Here is an 18,911-nt window from a genome sequence, read left to right as displayed (position 1 = left end):
GGGCGGGGGTGGGTAGGGCACCTCTGCTGCAGAGGGCACCTCACCCACCTGTTTGCAGAGGGCAGGACGGGACGTCGCACCGAGCGTGGCCGTATTGTGCAAAGCGGGCATTTGCTGTGGCGCCAGCTCTGCCCCCCCTCATACGGCACCCTTGGTACTGTCCAATCTTCCAGCGGGCATGTTGGAACTTGCCTTGGCTTTAATGAATAGTCATAAGGGAGAAAAAAGAGGTTGGCTAGTAAGCATTGGTTGTTAGATGCAACTCAATGACAGCAGCACAATCTTAACAGGTGGGGGAGGGAGAACGAAGCCATCTCGGCTACCACGAACAAGCCAGCTTCGGATCTGCCCCCTTCCCCGCTGTCCTTCTCTCGCCGGCATCCCCGAAACCTCCCTCCGCGGTGGCCTCTCTCAATCCTCATGACTCCAGAGGCCAGAAGCTGGCTTGCCACTTTCAAACCCCAAGGAGATAAACATGCTGTATGTTAGCAACTCGGGCCAGCCTTACACCACGGTAAGTGCTGGTTTTCTCCGTTTAGGAAGGAGGGAGGAAGGTTAGGAAGCGGCCTAAGGCCACCAGGAGAACCTCAAGGCGCTTCTGAAGGGCCACCAAGGGTTGATCCAGAAGCTGTGGGAGGTAGACGCCAGGTTCATTCAATGAGCTATGGAGGAGTTGTGTCTCCTCTGCTTTTCCAACTCTCATCCCAATGTCTGCATTTCAACGTTGTTTGAGGATGCTGAGATGAGCATCTCTCTCGCTCCCCCACCTGTCCATCTCCTGAGCGGGATTAAAAATTCCAGCAAATTTTGGGAGGACGACAAAGGGCACCGAAAATGGCTTGGAGATAGGTGCCAAGCCCGGCTTTCGGTCAAGCCAGGATTGGCTAATCCTGGCTAAAGACGCAAAGCTTCATTCAATTTTAGTTCAGGCTCGACAGGACTTCGCTGGCGATGGCCGCGAAGAGACGAGGGTCTGTCATCGCGCCCTTCAAAGGAGATATTAGATTACCATCTGGCACCCAGAACGATGCCAACTGCCTGCAAAACATTTTTTCTCTCTCTTTTTAATTGTAGCTGCTTTTATTGGATGGCATCAAACAAATGTCTTTATTTGTTCACGTCCAGTAAATAGGATTTGAACACCGAATGGCGCCACAAACCTTCGGTTTTGTGGGAGAAAAGAGCTGGTGCTTTGCTCTCGTCTACGGCTTTTTAATTCAGATTCTTTTAGGGTTTAGCCCATGCCGAGAATTAGGGAAATAATAAAATCTGGATTTGAGGATCGGACGGAGATGGTGTTTTGAGGCTGGAGAAAAATGATTGTCGCCAGCGAAGGCGTGGCCTTGTTTGTTGTTGCAGCAGCCAACAACATCTGCAGCTTTTCGTGTGTGTGTGTGTGTGTGTGTGTGTGTGTGTTGATGTGTTTTCGGCCTTTTCCTCTGGCTTGGATTGGATTACACCGAACCGCAAAACAGTTAGCAAGCTACATTTTCTGTTGACAAGGCAGCGGGCCGCAAAGCAGGCTCGAAGGGGATTAAATCCCAAGATTTGGGGGCTATCCTGCGTGGCAAAAATGTGAAAATCCTTAGTCTCTCCCCGAGATCCAGAACCGCAAAAGACCGAGTGCGCAAAAACGAGAGGATTTATATATTTTTTCGGGCGGTGGAAATGAAAACATTAATAAATCCGTCCTTCCAAAATTAAAAATAAAGTCGATTTTTGCCCGGGGTTTTGGGTTTGGTGGCGGTGTTACCGAATGCGACACGGATTGAAGAGGAGATGCCTGTACAAATGTGGCACTAATTAGCCCCACGGTTCATGCTGGTCGAATGTTGCGTACCCACCATGTGTGTTTTGCGGTAACCTTAGGAGTTAATTGCACAAGCGAAAGAGATGATGTTTCTTTTCATTTGTGCCACACTCGGCAACTGTTGTTTTCAAGGAACATGCAAACCCCGGGTTTTCTCCATCTGGCGCTCTCCCCCATCGCAGGCTGGACTACAATTCCCAGCAGCCCCAGCCAGCAGGAGCGTTATTCTTTTGGGTGCAGGCCAACCTGGACTTACAAGAGTTCGTTTAGTGGCCGTTCGGCAACAAAAAAGAAGACTTAGGATCACTTTTCACACTTAGGTTTTTCCGCACTTAACGACTGTCGCCGCATTCCCCACGGCCAGGCGATCCAAATTCTTGGCAACTGACTCGTCTTTATGACGGTCGCAGCGTCCCGGGCTCACGCGATTTCCCCCTTTTGCGACCTTCCACGGGGAAGCCCGATTCGCTTAACAACGGCGAGACTCATTTAACAACCGCAGCGGTTCCTTTAAGAACGCTGGCCAGAAAAATCGTCAGACGGGGCAAAACTCACGTCCCGTTTTGGGCCCTAGCAATCCTCCCTGAAGCTTCCTGGGACCAAAAGAGACACGTTGGACTACACATCAATAGCGCTTGGACTTATATACCGCTTTACAGTGCTTCACAGCCCTCTCTAAGCGGTCTACAGAGTCCGCCTTTTGCCCCCAACAATCAGGGTCCTTGTTTTACCCCCCTCGGAAGGACAAAAGGCTGAGTCGACCTGGAGCCTAGTGAGATTTGAACTGCAGTCAGCTGAAGTAGCAGTGCTGCACTCTATCCACTGCGCCACTTGCCTCCTGCTAGATGACCTCTAAAGTCCCTTCCAACTCTGTGATTCTGTAAATTAATGAGTGGATGGAATTGCCTCCAACACTGAAGGTTTTCAAGAAGAGATTGGACAACTATTGGTCTGGAATGGTCTAGGGTCTCCTGCTTGAGCAGGGGGTTGGACTAGAAGACCTCCAAGGTCCCTTCCAGCTCTATTCTGATTGATTGATATAGTATCTCCTGCTTGAGCAGGGGGTTGGACTAGAAGACCTCCAAGGTCCCTTCCAACTTAATTCTGATTGATTGAAATATATAGGGTCTCCTGCTTGAGCAATGGGTTGGACTAGAAGACCTCCAAGGTCCCTTCCCACTCAATTCTGATCGATTGATTGGTTGAAATGGTATAGGGTCTCCTGCTTGAGCAACAGGTTGGACTAGAAGACCTCCAAGGCCCCTTTCAGCTCTATTCTGATTGATTGATTGATATAGTACCTCCTGCTTGAGCAGGGGGTTGGACTAGAAGACCTCCAAGGTCCCTTCCAACTCAATTCTGATTGATTGAAATAGTATAGGGTCTCCTACTTGAGCAATGGGTTGGACTAGAAGACCTCCAAGGCTCTTTCCAGCTCTATTCTGATTGATTGATTGATATAGTACCTCCTGCTTGAGCAGGGGGTTGGACTAGAAGACCTCCAAGGCCCCTTCCAATTCTTATTCTGTAAGATCCATGTTGGCTCCCTCTATGCTTTTGGGAATGACCCCATCCCGATCTGACTTCCCGCCCAGGTGGTCTACAAGGAAGTAGGGGGGAAAAACATTTTGGGAACCAGGCTCTGGAGAGAAGGACAAAGATATATTTATATATATCTCTATATATTCTCGTACCATCATGCATACTTTCGGGGAGAAAGGAGCTGTTTTCTCTTTGCCAGCACAAGTCAAATCTTGTTGCAAATTCCAGCCGTTACTCACCAAACACTGGAAAGATTGTGGGAGATGCAACACAACCGGAGGTCTCTTCATCCCCCCACCACCCATAAAAAAAAAACGGAGGAAAAAAAAAACACAATTACGGAACAACTTCAGAAAAAGTTTATGTGGGTGAGGTTCAAATCCCAAGTTTTGACATGTTCCTTGACTCCAGAGTCTGCCCAAGTTGGAAGGAAGGGTTGAAAATGGATGTGACGAAGGGGGGGGGGGGGGAGCTGAGATCTCGGATAGGCCAGACAAGGTTATCAGCAGCGAGTCCTCGACTTACGACTGCCGTTGCGGCTCCGACGCAGATATGGGGACTTGTCCTTCCGTCGTGAAACCAAAGGCGGTGAAAGGAGTGGAGTTCCGATTTTATGGCCTTTTGGGGGGGGGACGGCTGTTAACCAAATTGCTGTGGTCGTTAAGCGAAGCGGGTGGTCGTTAAGCGAATCCAGCTCCTCTCATTTCGCCCCCTCCCCATTGAACTTTGAAACGGTTGGAACAGTCACCAAGGGAGATCGGGTGATTCCCTCACGGCCGTAAATCCATACCAGTTGCAAAACAGCCAAATTTGGATCAGTCAATTGGGACGAGGCTACAACGGTCGTAGGTGTGAGGACCATGTTGTTTTTTTGATCTGGGAAGTCTTCTAGTCCAGCCCCTGCTCAAGCAGGAGACCCTAGACGATTTCAATCCATCAATTAATCAATCAATCAGAATAGAGCTGGAAGGGACCTTGGAGATCTTCTAGTCCAACCCCCTTCTCAAGCAGGAGATCCTAGACCATTTCAATCAATCAATCAATCAATCAATCAATCAGAATAGAGCTGGAAGGGACCTTGGAGATCTTCTAGTCCAGCCCCCTTCTCAAGGAGTCCCTAGACTATTTCAATCAATCAATCAGAATAGAGCTGGAAGGGACTTTGGAGGTCTTCTAGTCCAGCCCCCTTCTCAAGCAGGAGACTCTAGAGCATTTCTATCAATCAATCAATCAATCAATCAATCAATCAGAATAGAGCTGGAAGGGACTTTGGAGGTCTTCTAGTCCAACCCCCTTCTCAAGCAGGAGACTCTAGAGCATTTCTATCAATCAATCAATCAATCAGAATAGAGCTGGAAGGGACTTTGGAGGTCTTCTAGTCCAGCCCCCTTCTCAAGGAGTCCCTAGACTATTTCAATCAATCAATCAGAATAGAGCTAGAAGGGACCTTGGAGGTCTTCTAGTCCAACCCCCTGCTCAAGCAGGAGACCCTAGATCATTTCATCATCATCATCATCATCATCATTATTATTATTATTATTATTACAATAATCATAATTTCAGGAGAGCGCCCAGGGCTGCCGATACAAAAAACAACCTTGCCATCTGCAGCCTTGGCTGTAAATCACAGCTTTCCACAACCCGCGATTCCTGGCTAGTCTTGGATAACGGCCTTCTGCTCATCCGCTTCATTTGCGACTCTGCGAGAGCCCGGCTTGCTTAACCATGGTTAAAGGAATAAACCAGCATCAATTGACTTCACATGTCGTATTGTGCCTTCCGTTCCACTGTTTCAAAAAAAAAGAGGTCATCCTCGTCTTACGACCATTTCAGTCGCTAAGTGAAAACAGTTGCTCAGGAACTTTTGCCCGCTTTTATGACTTTTGGTCCGCCGTTGTTAAGCGAATCTGGCTCCCCCCCCATTGCCTTTGCTGGCCGGGAGGTCGCGAAAGGGGGGGAACATGTATCCCCCGGGATGCTGCGACCGTCATAAATAGGAGTTCCTTTGCTGAGCATCCGAATTTTAATCAGGTGATCCTGGGGGATGCTACGACGGTTGTCTGTGTGAAAAAGGCTCATTTTGTCACTTTCAAGAGTCACTAAACGAATGAGGGGATGTAGCTATAGGCGACATATTTTGCTCCATAAAATTGCCTTGTGGTGCCTGAGCTTTTTATGTAGGTATTTCACCCCAATAAATTGAATTTCCACTGTTTATTTTCTCGCCGTAACTCCTCCGGGCTTAAACCCGACAGCCTGAAGTCCAGATTAAGACTCTTGATAAGGCACCCTGGATGGTTTATTATTGTCCCTAGCTACCGGTCAGTTTCCCCCCCCCCCCGCCCCCCCCCCTCCGGCCATAAATCTCAGCTTAAGACAAGCACCATGGAGATTGTGGTCACTGGGCCACTCGCTTCCCCGCCAGCCACAGGAGGAGGAGGAGGAGGAGGAGGAGAAGGCCTCGTTCTCCTCTCTGGGGAAGCGGGGTTCCGAAGCCCATAAACGCAGGGGATGATGGCTAGGAAGCTCAGGAAGATGGGCCCTCTCCAAACCGCTTGTGCGAACATGCCAAGAGAGCAGATGGGAAGTCCAGGAAGGGGTTGAGTGTCAGGAGAGAGGCAGGCCGGGACAGGCTCAGTTGGCAAAGGCGACACCCCCCCACCCCACCCCCTCCCCAATTTCTTCATTCTTCAAACCCCCCCAGCCACCCCCCCCACCCCCCCACCCCGTTTTATGAGCCTCCCAGTCTGAGCCTTTCCCAGAGCAGGAGAAATATTTGCGCTGGGAAAAGTTGGGTTAGCCTCACTCTACGCAGGTGGTTGATTGAAAGGCTGCGTCTTCCTCCCTTCCCTCTTCTCTTTCTTCCATCTCCTTCTATACTTCCATCCTTCCTATATCCTTTTACATACTTTTCTTCTCCTCTTTCCTTCCTTCCTTCCTTCCTTTCTCTTTCTTCTCCCTTCCTTCTATTCCTTCTTCCATATCCTTCCTTCCTTCCTCCTTTCCTTCCTCTTTCTATCGTCTTCCTTCCTTCTATTCCTTCTTCCATATCCTCCCTTCCTTCCCTTCCCTCTTCCCCCTTTCCTTCCTCTTCTATCTTCTCCCTTCCTTCTATTCCTTCTTCCATATCCTTCCTTCCTTCCTCCTTTCCTTCCTCTTTCTATCGTCTTCCTTCCTTCTATTCCTTCTTCCATATCCTCCCTTCCTTCCCTTCCCTCTTCCCCCTTTCCTTCCTCTTCTATCTTCTTCCTTCCTTCTATTTCTTCTTCCATATCCTCCCTCCTCCTCCCTCCCTCCTTTCTTCCTCTAACTTCTTCCTTCCTTCTATTCCTTCTTCCATATCCTCCCTTCCTTCCCTTCCCTCTTCCCCCTTTCCTTCCTCTTCTATCTTCTTCCTTCCTTCTATTTCTTCTTCCATATCCTCCCTCCTCCTTCTTTCCTTCCTCCTTTCCTTCCTTTCTATCTTCTTCCTTCCTTCGATTCCTTCTTCCATATCCGCCTCCTTCCTTCCTCACCTTCCTTTCCACTTCTTCCTTCCTCTTCCTCCTTTCCTTCCTCTTCTATCTTCTTCCTTCCTTCGATTCCTTCTTCCATATCCTCCCTTCCTTCCCTTCCCTCTTCCCCCTTTCCTTCCTCTTCTATCTTCTTCCTTCCATTTCTTCTTCCATATCCCCCCTCCTCCTTCTTTCCTTCCTCCTTTCCTTCCTATCTTCTAACTTCCTTCGATTCCTTCTTCCATATCCTCCCCCTTCCTTCCTTACCTTCTTTTCCACTTCTTCCTTCCCTCTTCCTCCTTTCCTTCCTCTACTATCTTCTTCCTTCCTTCTATTCCTTCTTCCATATCCTCTCTTCTTTCCTTTCCTCTACTATCTTCTTCCTTCCTTGTATTCCTTCTTCCATATCCTCCCTCTTCCTCCCTTCCTTCCCACTTCTTCCTTCCCTTCCCTCTTCCTCCTTTCCTTTCCTTCCTTTCCCCTCTTCTGTTTCCCTTCCCTTCCCTTTTTCTATCTTCGTTTCCTTCCCTTCCCTTTCCATCCCTCCATCCATCAACGCAATCTCCACCGTCAGTTTAGGCTCAACGCATTAACGCAACCCCAGGTTCATTCTGCCGTCGGCTTACACCTCTCGTGGTCCTTCCCCTAACCTCCCACTTTACAAGACCCTCTCCATCCTCTGGCTCAGCCCCCCTGCCACCGATGGATCCCTGCCCCCCAAGACCCCCTCCACACCTCCCACCCACCACCCACCCTCTGCCCCCCACCGTCCCCTTTTCGCCAACCGTTTCCTCCGCCCTTTGCAAACGCAAAAAAAGAAAAACAAGAAAAGAGTTTACTCTGGCAGAGAGCAAGCATGGGCTTGTTTTGAAGAGGAGGGGGTGGAATGCAAAAGAGCCTCCCCCCCGCCCCGAAGGACCCCAGCAAGGTATGTGGCAGGAGCCTCTCCTTACACCTGGTGCATCCTTGCACGGGCACACTTGGGCATGCTCAGTGCCAAAGGAGGACCATCAATTTCCTCTCGCCTGTGCAACTGACAGTGTGACTTCTCTTTTCTTCCCTTCTTCTCTCTTCTCTTCCCCTCCCCTCCCCAACCCTCCCTCTCTCCCCTCCCCTCACCACCCCACCCCAGTCCCAGTACAATCTGCTAAACAGGAGCATGGATCAGACCGCGGAGAGCCGAGGCGCCTCCTCCACGCCTTACAGCTCCGAGCACATCGCTAATGTCCCCACGCTCTCGCCCTACTCCCAGCCCAGCTCGACCTTTGACACCATGTCCCCGGCGCCCATCATTCCCTCCAACACCGACTACCCCGGACCCAATCACTTTGAGGTCACCTTCCAGCAATCCAGCACGGCGAAATCGGCCACCTGGACGGTAAGTGGGACGTCTCTTACAAAGTTGCTCGGGTGTGTGTGTGAGTGGGTGTCATATTGGAGGGGGTCTTGTGTTTTTTGGGGGGGAGGGGGTTTACTTTTCCTTAAGGGACGCGGTGGCTCAGGGGGCTAAGACGCTGAGCTTTGTTGATCAGAAAAGGTCGGCGGTTCGAATCCCCGGTACTGCGTAACGGAGGGAGCTCCCGTTACTTGTCCCAGCTTCTGCCAACCTAGCAGTTCGAAAGCACGTGAAAAATGCAAGTAGAAAAATAGGAACCACCTTTGGTGGGAAGGGAACAGCGTTCCGTGCGGCTTCGGGAGTTGAGTAATGCTGGCCACATGACCCCGGAGACGTCTTCGGACAGCGCTGGCTCTTCGGCTTTGAAAGGGAGATGAGCAGCTGCCCCTAGAGTTGGGAACGACTTAGCACATATGTGCAAGGGGAACCTTTACCATTACCTTACTTTTCCTTGTGGGAATGCAACCCCAGATGGGATAGGGGTGAGCTCTGCTCTTTCCCTCCCCAATTCAACCCCAGTCCAGAGCACTAACATCCGGCACCACCAAGCCCATCCTCCAGAAACAAATGGTCAGACACTCACAGCCAACCTCTCTGTGATTTTTAAGGTTGGTCTCTCCAAAATTAGCCCCCCCAAAATGAGATTTATCAGGGGTCCTTGGTGCTCTCTGAGCTTGGCTGTTTTCTTGCAGACTTTTCATTACCAAGTTGGGTAAGATTATCAGTGGTAGAAAGGAGTGGGGGTGGGGGGGAGAAAGAGAAGGGGAAGGGGAAGGAGAAGAAGAAAGAAGGAGAGGAGAAAGAGAAAGGAGGAAGAGAAGGAGAAGGAGGGGAAGGAGGAGGAGGAGAAGAGGGGGAAGGAAGAGGAGGAGAAGGGGAAGGAGAAGGAGAAGGAGAAGAAGAAAGAGAAGGAGAAAGAGAAGGAGAAGGAAAAGAAAGGGAAGAAGAAGGAGAAGGAGAAAGAGGAGGAGAAGGAGAAAGGGAAAGAGGAGAAGGAGGAGGAGAAAGAGGAGAAGGAGGGGAAGGAGGAGAAGGAGAAAGAGAAGGAGAAGAACGGGAAGGAGGAGGAGAAGAAGGGGAAGGAGGAGAAGGAGAAGGAAGGAGGAAAAAGAGGAGAAAGAAAAGGAGAAGGAGGAGTAGGAGAAAGAGGAGAAAAAGGGGAATGAGGAGAAGGAGAAAGAGAAGAAAGAGAAGGAGAAGAAAGGGAAGGAGGAGAAGGAGAAAGAGAAGGAGAAGGAAAAGAAGGAGAAAGAGGAGAAGGAGGGGAAGGAGGAGGAGAAGGAGAAAGAGAAAGAGAAGAAAGAGAAGGAGGAGGAGGAGAAGAAAGAAGGAGGAGAAAGAGGAGAAGAAAAAGAAGGGGAAGGAGAAGGAGAAAGAGGAGAAGAAGGGGAATGAGAAGGAGAAGAAGGAGAGGAGAAAGAGAAGGAGAAGAAAGGGAAGGAGAAGGAGAAAGAAGGAGAAGGAAAAGAAGGGGAAAGAGGAGAAGAAGGGGTAGGAGGAGGAGGAGAAGAAAGAAGGAGGAGAAAGAGAAGGAGAAGAAGGAGAAGGAGAAAGAGGAGAAGGAGGGGAATGAGGAGGAGAAAGAAGGAGAGGAGAAGGAGGGGAAGGAGAAAGAGGAGGAGTGTGGGGCCCTTGGTGCTCTCCAACCTTGCTCATTTTCTTCCAGACGTTTCAAGACCCAAACTAGGTAACATCATCAAGGCTACGTCCTCGTTTGTGACCTCCTTTGGCTCATGAAACATCAGCAAGAAAACCCCACAAAAGCTCATCTCGACCCTGAACTCCCCATATTTATTTTTGTCGATACAGAGATTGATTTACAAGATTTTCTCTCCGCTTAAAAAAAACACGTTTTCTCCCCCCCCCCCGGTGGCGGTGCAGGAGACGGGGGGACTCTGCCAAAAGATCCGGGCACGTGGGTGAAGTGTTTTGGGCTTGTTGTTCCCTTCCAGGAAGCCCTCGTCATAATCCCTGCCTTGTTTACTTGGGAAGCAGAGTTTAAAAAGTCTGATCAGGCTGAGCCCATTTTGCAGATTTGATCCAGAGAGCTGCCGTTAAATGGTTTGCCCAATTGCATTCCTGCAAAAGGAGGGAACAGCATTTACCCTTCAATATTCTCAGGGTTCACTTTGGTGGGTGTGTAATTGTGTTTGTGTGTGTGCGTGTGTGTGTTTGTGTGAATGCAGCCCTTTGCTTTCTTTCCTCCTGCCTATTAATACCTTTTAAATATACCTATATATATCTTGGGGGGGGGGTTGTTTTTGTTTTTAAACCCCAAAAGCCGCATCTGGAGGTGGAGGAAAAAAACAATCTTCTTTCTGAATCTATTTTTTCAGAGTTGGGCTGCGAAGGGGCGGATGGAAATGCCTTTTATATGAATTAATTTTAAAATAAGAGACTGGCTTGCAGCCAGATGTTCGGCCTGGGTTTGGCCTTGCTGGGCACCTCTGGAGTCCTTGCCAAGAAACTGGGCTGGACAGATGTTTAGTAATATTACAAGTATCCTTGAAGGATGTCAGCCGTTCCGAGTTAATGCTGCCTTTTGAAATTGTCCGATTTTTGTCAACGGCAAGAGTGCGCCAGATGTTTTATTATCCCAGGTAGTCCTCTATTTAATACGACCACGGCGCCTCCCCCCCATTTCTGTTGCTAAGTGAGACACTGATGTGAGTCTGGCACCGGTTTATGGCCATGGCTGTTCAAAGTGGCAGTTGTTAAGTTAGTCACACCCGTTGTTAAGTGAACACGGCTTCCTCATCGGCTTTGTTGGTCAAGAGGTAGCAAAAGGGGGGGTGGGAGTGCACGGGATGCTGCGACCGTCGTAAATGTGTTTTCACTCTATCTGTGGGCGTCTGTGTTTCAAAAGAAGCATTTTGCCCTTTCGTTGGCGGTGTGGATTTTTTAAAAATGTATTTCTTTATACCGTATAACCATGTTAAGTCATTCATATTCACGATTCTCCACCCGGTAACCAGGCTGGGATAAAATATCTATCTACCTATCTATCATCTATCTATCATCTATCTCTTTCTCTCATATCTATCTATCTATCTATCTATCTATCTATCTATCTATCTATCTATCTATCTATCTATCTATCTATCCATCTATCTATTTCTATCTATCATCTATCATCTTTATCATCTATCATATCTATCTTTCTCTCATATCTATCTATTTATCTATCTATATCTAACTATCTATCAACTATCATCTCTATCATCTATAATCTCTATCTATCTATCTATCTATCTATCTATCTATCTATCTATCTATCTATCTATTTATCTATAGCTATCATCTATTTTTCTCTCATCTATCTATCATCTATCTATCTATCTATCTATCATCTAACATCTATATCATCTATCATCTCTATCTATCTATCCATCCATCCATCCATCCATCCATCCATCTATCTATAGCTATCTAAATCTATTTTTCTCTCCTATCTATCTATCTATCTATCTATCTATCTATCTATCTATCTATCTATCTATCTATCTATCTATCTATCTATCATCTCTATCTATCTATCTATCTATCTATCTATCTATCTATCTATCTATCTATCTATCTATCTATCTATCTATCTCTATCATCTATCTCTTTCTCCCATATCTATCTATCTATCTATCTATCTATCTATCTATCTATCTATCTATCTATCTATCTATCTATCATCTATCTATCTATCTATCTATCTATCTATCTATCTACCTACCTACCTACCTACCTACCTACCTACCTATCATCTATCTGACTGTCTGTCTGTCTGTCTCTTTCTCTTATATCTATCAATTCTATCTATCATCTATCTATCATCTATCTGTCTGTGTCTATCTCTCTCTTATATCTATCTATCTATCTATCTATCTATCTATCTATCTATCTATCTATCTATCATCTCTATCTGTCATATCTATTTATCTATCTATCTATCTCTCTTTCGATGTACATTTCTTTTTGATAGAAAAAAAATACTTCTATCTATATTTCTTTTTCCTCCCCATCGTCCTGATGCTCAGTTTCTGGATTTATGTGCGGCTTGCCAGCAAATATGTGGTAAATGCTTAGTTTGTATTATGGTTTACATACATACATACATACATACATACATACATACAGAGAGAGAGAGATAAAACCTCCAGTCTCCTAATCATCATCATCATCATCTCTCTCTCTATCTCTGTCTCTCTCTCATTCTCAGTCTGTCTGTCTGTCTAGCTCTCTATCATATCTATCATCTATCTATCTATCTATCTATCTATCTATCTATCTATCTATCTATCATCTATCTATCTATCTATCTATCTATCTATCTATCATCTATCTATCATCTATCATCTATCTATCATCTATCTATCTATCATCATCTATCATCTATCATCTATCATCTATCTATCTATCTATCTATCATCTATCTATCTATCATCATCTATCATCTATCTATCTATCTATCTATCTATCTATCATCTATCTATCTATCTATCTATCTATCTATCATCTATCTATCTATCTATCTATCTATCTATCTACCTATCATAATCCATCTATCTATCTATCTATCTATCTATCTATCTATCTATCTATCTATCTATCATCTCGCTCTCTATTCTATCTATCTATCTATCTATCTATCTATCTATCTATCTATCTATCTATCTATCTATCTATCTATCTATCTATCTATCTATCTATCTATCTATTTATCATTCTCCCCTGTAATATTCTAAGTTTCACTATTTAGTTCTGTGTCTGGCTTTAAGAACTAGAAGCTACTAATGTAACAAAACATTACATCTATTTTTTTAACCAAATCCTCCTTCCTGCCCCCCTCTGCTGAGGGTCTTTCCTTATTCCCAAATAGACCCTCCATAACCCACCCACCAAACTTGGAAAAGATTTCTCTCTGGCTACAACAAACCATAGGGGATTCAATAAGTCACGATCAATTCATCAAGCTACAAATAGCTAATTAAGCTTAGTAAGATGGGGAACTAAAGTTTACAAGTTGGACAAACTTGTAAAAGTTTGCTAGTTGAGCTTTTAAAGTCAGGCAAACTAAGTTTACTAGCTGAGCGTAGGAAGTTGAGAAACCCAAGTTTACTAGTTGAGCTTTTAGAGTCAGGCAAACTAAATTTACAGGTCAAACTCAGGAAGTTGGACAAACCAAGTTTACTGGAGCTTTGTAAGTGGGACAAACCAAGTTTACTTAGTTGAGCTTAATAAATTGGGCACATCAAGTTTATTAGAGCTTTTTATGTAGGCACACAAAATTTACTAGTTGAGCTTTTTAAATCAGGCAAACTAAGTTTACTAGTTGAGCTTAGGAAGTTAACTTGTTGAGCTTAGCAGGCTGGGCAAACCAAGTTCACAAGCAGCGTGTCCTATTTTCCTAGCCAGCTCTTAGGACAAACCAATCCAAAGAGATTATTCCCAAAACCATCAGACCCACCAATAAACCAGGTTAACTCCAATCTCAGAAACTGGAGCAATTGAGGCATACCTGCTTTCCAGGTGACTTCTGATATCCCAGCATCCTTTGCAGCAGAAGCATTCTGGCATGGCTTCATGACATCACCCCCTCCTTCTCCATTGGCCATGTAGGAAACAGGGGGGGGCGTGGCTTGTCTACCACAACCAATCAATGTTTGCAAAATTTAGCCAGGTTGGTTCCCTGACTCAGGTGAGAGATGGGCTAACTTTTCCAGCCAGTCTTTCTCTCCAACTCTTTTCCTTGGAGGACTAAATACAGGCTACCCACCATTCATTCAGGGACTGTTCCAAGTTACGACGACACCGGAAAAAGTGACTTACGACTGTTTTTCACACTTATGACCGTTGCCACATCCCCGGGGTCACATAATCAAAATCCAGACGCTTAGCAACTGACTCGAATTTATGACCGTTGCAATGTCCTGGGGTCACGCGGTCCCCTTTTTGCGACCTTCCGACTAGCAAAGCCTGATTCGCTTAACGGCCATGTCATTGATTTAACAACTGCAGCGATTCACTTAACAACGGTGTCAAGAAAGCTCCTAAAATGAGGCAAAACTCACTTAGCAAATGTTTCACTTAGGTGCCTCAATTTTGGGCTCAGTTTGGGTTGTAACCCGAGGACTACCTGTATTATTGCAGAATCGTCCTCTTTTAACGACCCCATAATTCCTTGCGGGGTGGAGTCTGAGCAATTCAATAGAGCTGTTTTACTGGCCGGATGCCTTTCCTGTCACCAATGAGGAGTTTTGTTCAGCAGATGTATTCTCATTGTGCCCACAGAGAGAAATATCTGCCTCTACCTAGGATCGAAGTCAAACCGATGTTACTGCAGAAAACTGTCCAAATATTATTTTGGAGTGGTGTCTGGGGTGGAACAGACGTCTCCCTGGAGAATTTTAGATAAAATGTGTTTTCTTGCCAGCTTCATCCTCACATATGAAAAAAACAAAGCAAATCTTCTTATTCATCTTCCTTATTCTGCCAAAGGGTTTTTCCTCCTCTTGAGGTCTATAGAAAGCCTAAAAATAAAAATAAAAACCCCAGACGGAAGGATTAGGAATCGGTTGCAAATCCACTTCCTAATTTCAAGCCATCCAAAGGTTTGGCTCATCAGCCACAAGGATTTAATCTATCTTTTCTTTGCAAAAAAAGATGGAAGGGAAGGGAAGGGAAGAGAAGATTATCATGGAATAACAGAGTTGGAAGGGACCTTGGAGGTCTTCTAGTCCAACCCCCTGCTCAGGCAGGAAAACCTACACCACTTCAAACAAATCCAACATCTTCTTAAAGGCTTCCAGTGTTGGGGCATTCACAACTTCCGGAGGCAACTTCTGTTCCACTGATTGATTGTTCCCACTGTCAGGAAATTTCTCCTCAGTTCTAAGTTGCTTCTCTCCTTGATTAGTTTCCACCCATTGCTTCTTGTTCTGCCCTCAGGTGCCTTGGAGAATAGTTTAACTCCCTCTTCTTTGGGGCAACCTTTGAGATATTGGAAGACTGCTATCATGTCTCCCCTAGTCCTTCTTTCTCTTAACCTAAACATACCCAGTTCCTGCAACCGTTCTTCATAGGTTTTAGCCTCCAGTCCCCTAATCCTCTTTCTTGCTCTTCTCTGCACTCTTTCTAGAGTCTTAACATCTTTTCTACATCGTGGAGACCAAAACTGAATGCCGTATTCCAAGTGTGGCCTCACCAAGGCCTTATAAAGTGGCATTAACACTTCATGTGATCTTGATTCTATCCCTCTGTTGATGCAGCCTAGAACTGGGTTGGCTTTTTTGGCAGCTGCTGCACAGGGCTGGCTCCTATTTAAATGGTTGTCCACTAGGACTCCAAGATCCCTTTCACAGTTACTACTGTTGAGCAAGGTACCACCTATTCGGTACCTGTGCATTTCGTTTTTCTTGCCTAAATGTAGAACCTTACTCTTTTCACCATTGAATTTCATTTTATTAGATAGTGCCCAATGTTTAAGTCTGTCAAGATCCTTCTGTATCTTTAGCCTATCTTAAGCCTAGAAGAGAAGAGAATGGAATAAAATACAGAACACAGAAAGGAATAGAAAATAGAATAGAATAGAATAGAATAGAATAAGAAGTAGAGTAGAATAGAATAGAATAGAATAGAATAGGGAATAGAGTAGAGTAGAGTAGAATAGTATAAGGCAGTGATGGCGAACCTATGGCACGCGTGCCACAGGTGGCACATGGAGCCATTTGTCAGGGCACACGAGGTGCTGCCCTGTCAGCTGGCCAGTGTGCATGTGCGTGCTGGCCAGCTGATTTCACCCCTTTTTTAAGCCATTTTTCGCCCTCCCCAGGCTCCAGAGGCTTTATAGGAGCCTGGGGAGGGTGAAAAGAGCCCTCCCCCACCCCCCCCCGGAGACTGTCCGGAGCCTTCCCTGAAGCCTTTGGAACGCTTAAAATGACCCTCGAGCAATCTGGAAGTGACTTCCAGTTTGCGCGGAGGGTCGTTTTGAGCACTCCGAATGCGCCAGGGAAGGCTCCGGACGGTCCCTGAAGCCTTTGGAACGCTTAAAACGACCCTCCGAGCAAACCGCCCCCCAGGAGGCCCCCCCAAACCGCCCCCCAGGAGGCCCTCTGGAGGCTTCAGGGACCGTCCGGAGCCTTCCCTGAAGCCTTTGGAACGCTTAAAACGACCCTCGAGCAATCCGGAAGTGACTTCCAGTTTGCTCAGAGGGTTGTTTTGAGCGCTCCAAAGGCTTCAGGGAAGGCTCCGGACGGTCCCTGAAGCTTCCGGAGGGCCTCCGGGGGGGCGGGGGAGGCTCTTTTCGCCATCCCCAGGCTCCTATAAAGCCTCTGGAGCCTGGGGAGGGCGAAAAAAGCATGTAAAAGTGGGGGGGGGGGGTCGCGCCTGTTGTGCACGCATGCGCACTGGGGGCTCGCGCATTGCGTTATCGGTGCGGCACGCCCGCACACGACCCCCCTGCGCTCCCCCCACTTGTGGCACGCGAGCCAAAAAAGGTTCGCCATCGCTGGTATAAGGAATAGAGTAGAATAGAATAGAATAGAATAAGGAATAGAGTAGAATAGAATATAGACAGAATAGAATAGAATAGAATAAGGAATAGAGTAGAGTAGAATAGAATAGAATAGAATAAGGAACAGAGTCGAATAGAATAGAATAGAATAGAATAGAGACAGAATAGAATAGAATATAGACAAAATAGAATAGAACAGAACAGAATAGAATAAGGAATAGAGTAGAGTAGAATAGACTAGAATAGAATATAGACAGAATAGAATAGAATAAAGGAATAGAATAGAATAGGGAATGGAATGGAATAGAATAGAATAACAGAGTTGGAAGGGACTTTGGAGGTCCTCTAGTCCAACCCTCTGCTCAGGCAGAAGACTCTAGCCTATTCCGTTCCAGACAAATGGCTCTCCCAGTTCAAAAACTGGAAGAGGAAACTGGTGGAGGTGGAGGCATATGTTATAAATTGCACTGAAATTAGAACATAAAACGTCAAACATAGAACAATACAGCTGGAAGGGGCCCTCAGAGGTCTTCTAGCCCAGCCGCCTGCTCAAGGCAAGAAATCCGTTATATACCCTTCCAGACAAGTGTATTTTATTCTGCTAGATAACGTATAAAAACAGCTTACACCGGGTGGAAAAATTGCATTTATAAAGCCCTGCATTTGAATAACTATATTCAATGTATATATATGTATATATATACTATACATACATACATACATACATACATACATACATACATACATATATATGTTGCATTTGTGCTGTTAAATAAATAAAGGGAGACTAGTATAGATCTATTTCAAGCTATTTAGCTCTCATCAGCTAGCCATGCCCTTACTGGAAATCGAATATATTGTCCTAATCACACAGTCAGGATTTCAAACAAAACACCAGCATGTTTCCTACTTCACACACACACACACACACACACACACACACACCTTTTCTGCCCATGATTCATTTTGCCAGCGGGCGATCGGTCAGCTGCGATGGCACCCGGCGTGACGATGCACGCCAACCGATGCAAAAAATCGGGGGGTCTGCTTGTTTGGGCACGTTGGGAGTTAGGAACTGCTCCCAGCTGTTGCTCCTTCCCCAACCGAGAGATAATTAATATTTTTCACAAATCCAACCTCCAGTCCTGCGTCCCCCTCGGATGACCCCACCTCCATCTGGCCTAATTGGCATCTGGGGAGGGGAGGGGTAAGTTTTGGGGGTCTGCAGAGGCGGGGGGGGAGGCAAGCTGCAAGGAGCCGGCTTGGGAAATTTGGCTTTTTTGGGGGGGGGGACCAAAAAAATGGATCTGTGGCTCCAGGAAGACATTGTCCCCGAAGTTATTATTCCTTCGTGAGTCTTGAGAACTGATCAATAAGATGGAAGAAGCTGGAATGTGGGATCCCAGGGCTGGAAGGGACCTTGGAGGTCTTCTAGTCCAACCCCCTGCTCAAGGCAGGAATAGCATCATTAGCTAGGGTCTCCTGCTTGAACAAGGGGTTGGGCTGGAAGACCTCCAAGGTCGCTTCCAACTCATTCCTTCCTTCCTTCCTTCCAATTTCTTTTTCTATTCTCCTTCTTTCCTTCCTTCCTTCCTTTTTCCTCCTCCCTCCTGCTTTCTCCTTCCTTCCTTTCTCTTCCTTCCATCTGTCTTTTCCTTCCTTCCTTCCACTTCCATCCCTTTCTTTTCCTTCCTTCTTCCTTCCTTCATCTTTCATCCTTTTTCTTCCTTCATTCCTTTTTCTTCCAACCCTTTCTCTTCCTTCCTTACTCCTTCCTTCTTTCCTTCCTTTCTCTTCCTTCCATCCCTTTTTTCTTCCTTCCTTCTTCCTTCCTCTTTCTTCAATTCCTTCCTCTTCTTTCCATCTCTCTTTTACTTCCTTTCCTTTCTCTTCCATCCCTTTCTCTTTCTTCCTTCCTTTCTCTTCCTTCCTTCCTCTTCTTTCCATCCCTTTTTTCTTTCCTTCCTTTCTCTTCCTTCCATCCCTCTTTTCCTTCCTTTCTCTTCCAACCCTTTCTCTTCCATCCTTATTCCTTCCTTCTTTCCTTCCTTCCTCTTTCCATCCCTCTTTTTTCCTTCCTTTTCCTTCCATCTCTTTTCCTTCTTTTCCTTTCTCTTCCATCCCTTTCTCTTCCTTCCTTATTCCTTCCTTCTTTCCTTCCTTCCT

At 46.2% G+C, this 18,911-nt stretch overlaps 2 protein-coding genes across 3 annotated transcripts in view; one reads left to right on the top strand and one right to left on the bottom strand.

Annotated features, from left to right (window-relative positions):
- The window catches only part of WRAP73 (WD repeat containing, antisense to TP73), a 59,302-nt gene extending 45,440 nt beyond the window's left edge, over positions 1 to 13,862 (bottom strand). Inside the window, exon 1 of the mRNA XM_081954973.1 lies at positions 13,752 to 13,862. The gene's annotated coding sequence lies outside the window, so the exon portion shown is untranslated. The remainder of the gene's footprint in view (positions 1 to 13,751) is intronic.
- Positions 1 to 18,911, top strand: part of TP73 (tumor protein p73) — a gene marked incomplete at its 3' end in the record, with an annotated part of 57,334 nt that overhangs the window by 18,458 nt on the left and 19,965 nt on the right. Inside the window, exons 1-2 of one of the 2 annotated variants that reach the window (XM_081954949.1) lie at positions 7,755 to 7,774; positions 7,979 to 8,224. In XM_081954949.1, coding sequence (XP_081811075.1) covers positions 8,006 to 8,224 — 219 coding nt within the window. In that variant the 5' untranslated portion in view covers positions 7,755 to 7,774; positions 7,979 to 8,005. Of the gene's footprint in view, positions 1 to 7,754; positions 7,775 to 7,978; positions 8,225 to 18,911 lie in introns of those variants that run through there. The other variant, XM_081954948.1, reaches the window with a different exon arrangement.

This window comes from Natrix helvetica (assembly GCF_964273705.1).
Source record: "Natrix helvetica genome assembly, chromosome: 5".
Lineage (NCBI taxonomy): Eukaryota > Metazoa > Chordata > Lepidosauria > Squamata > Natricidae > Natrix > Natrix helvetica.
Note: the sequence above shows the minus strand (reverse complement) of the source record. Positions and strands in the feature narration are given on the sequence as shown.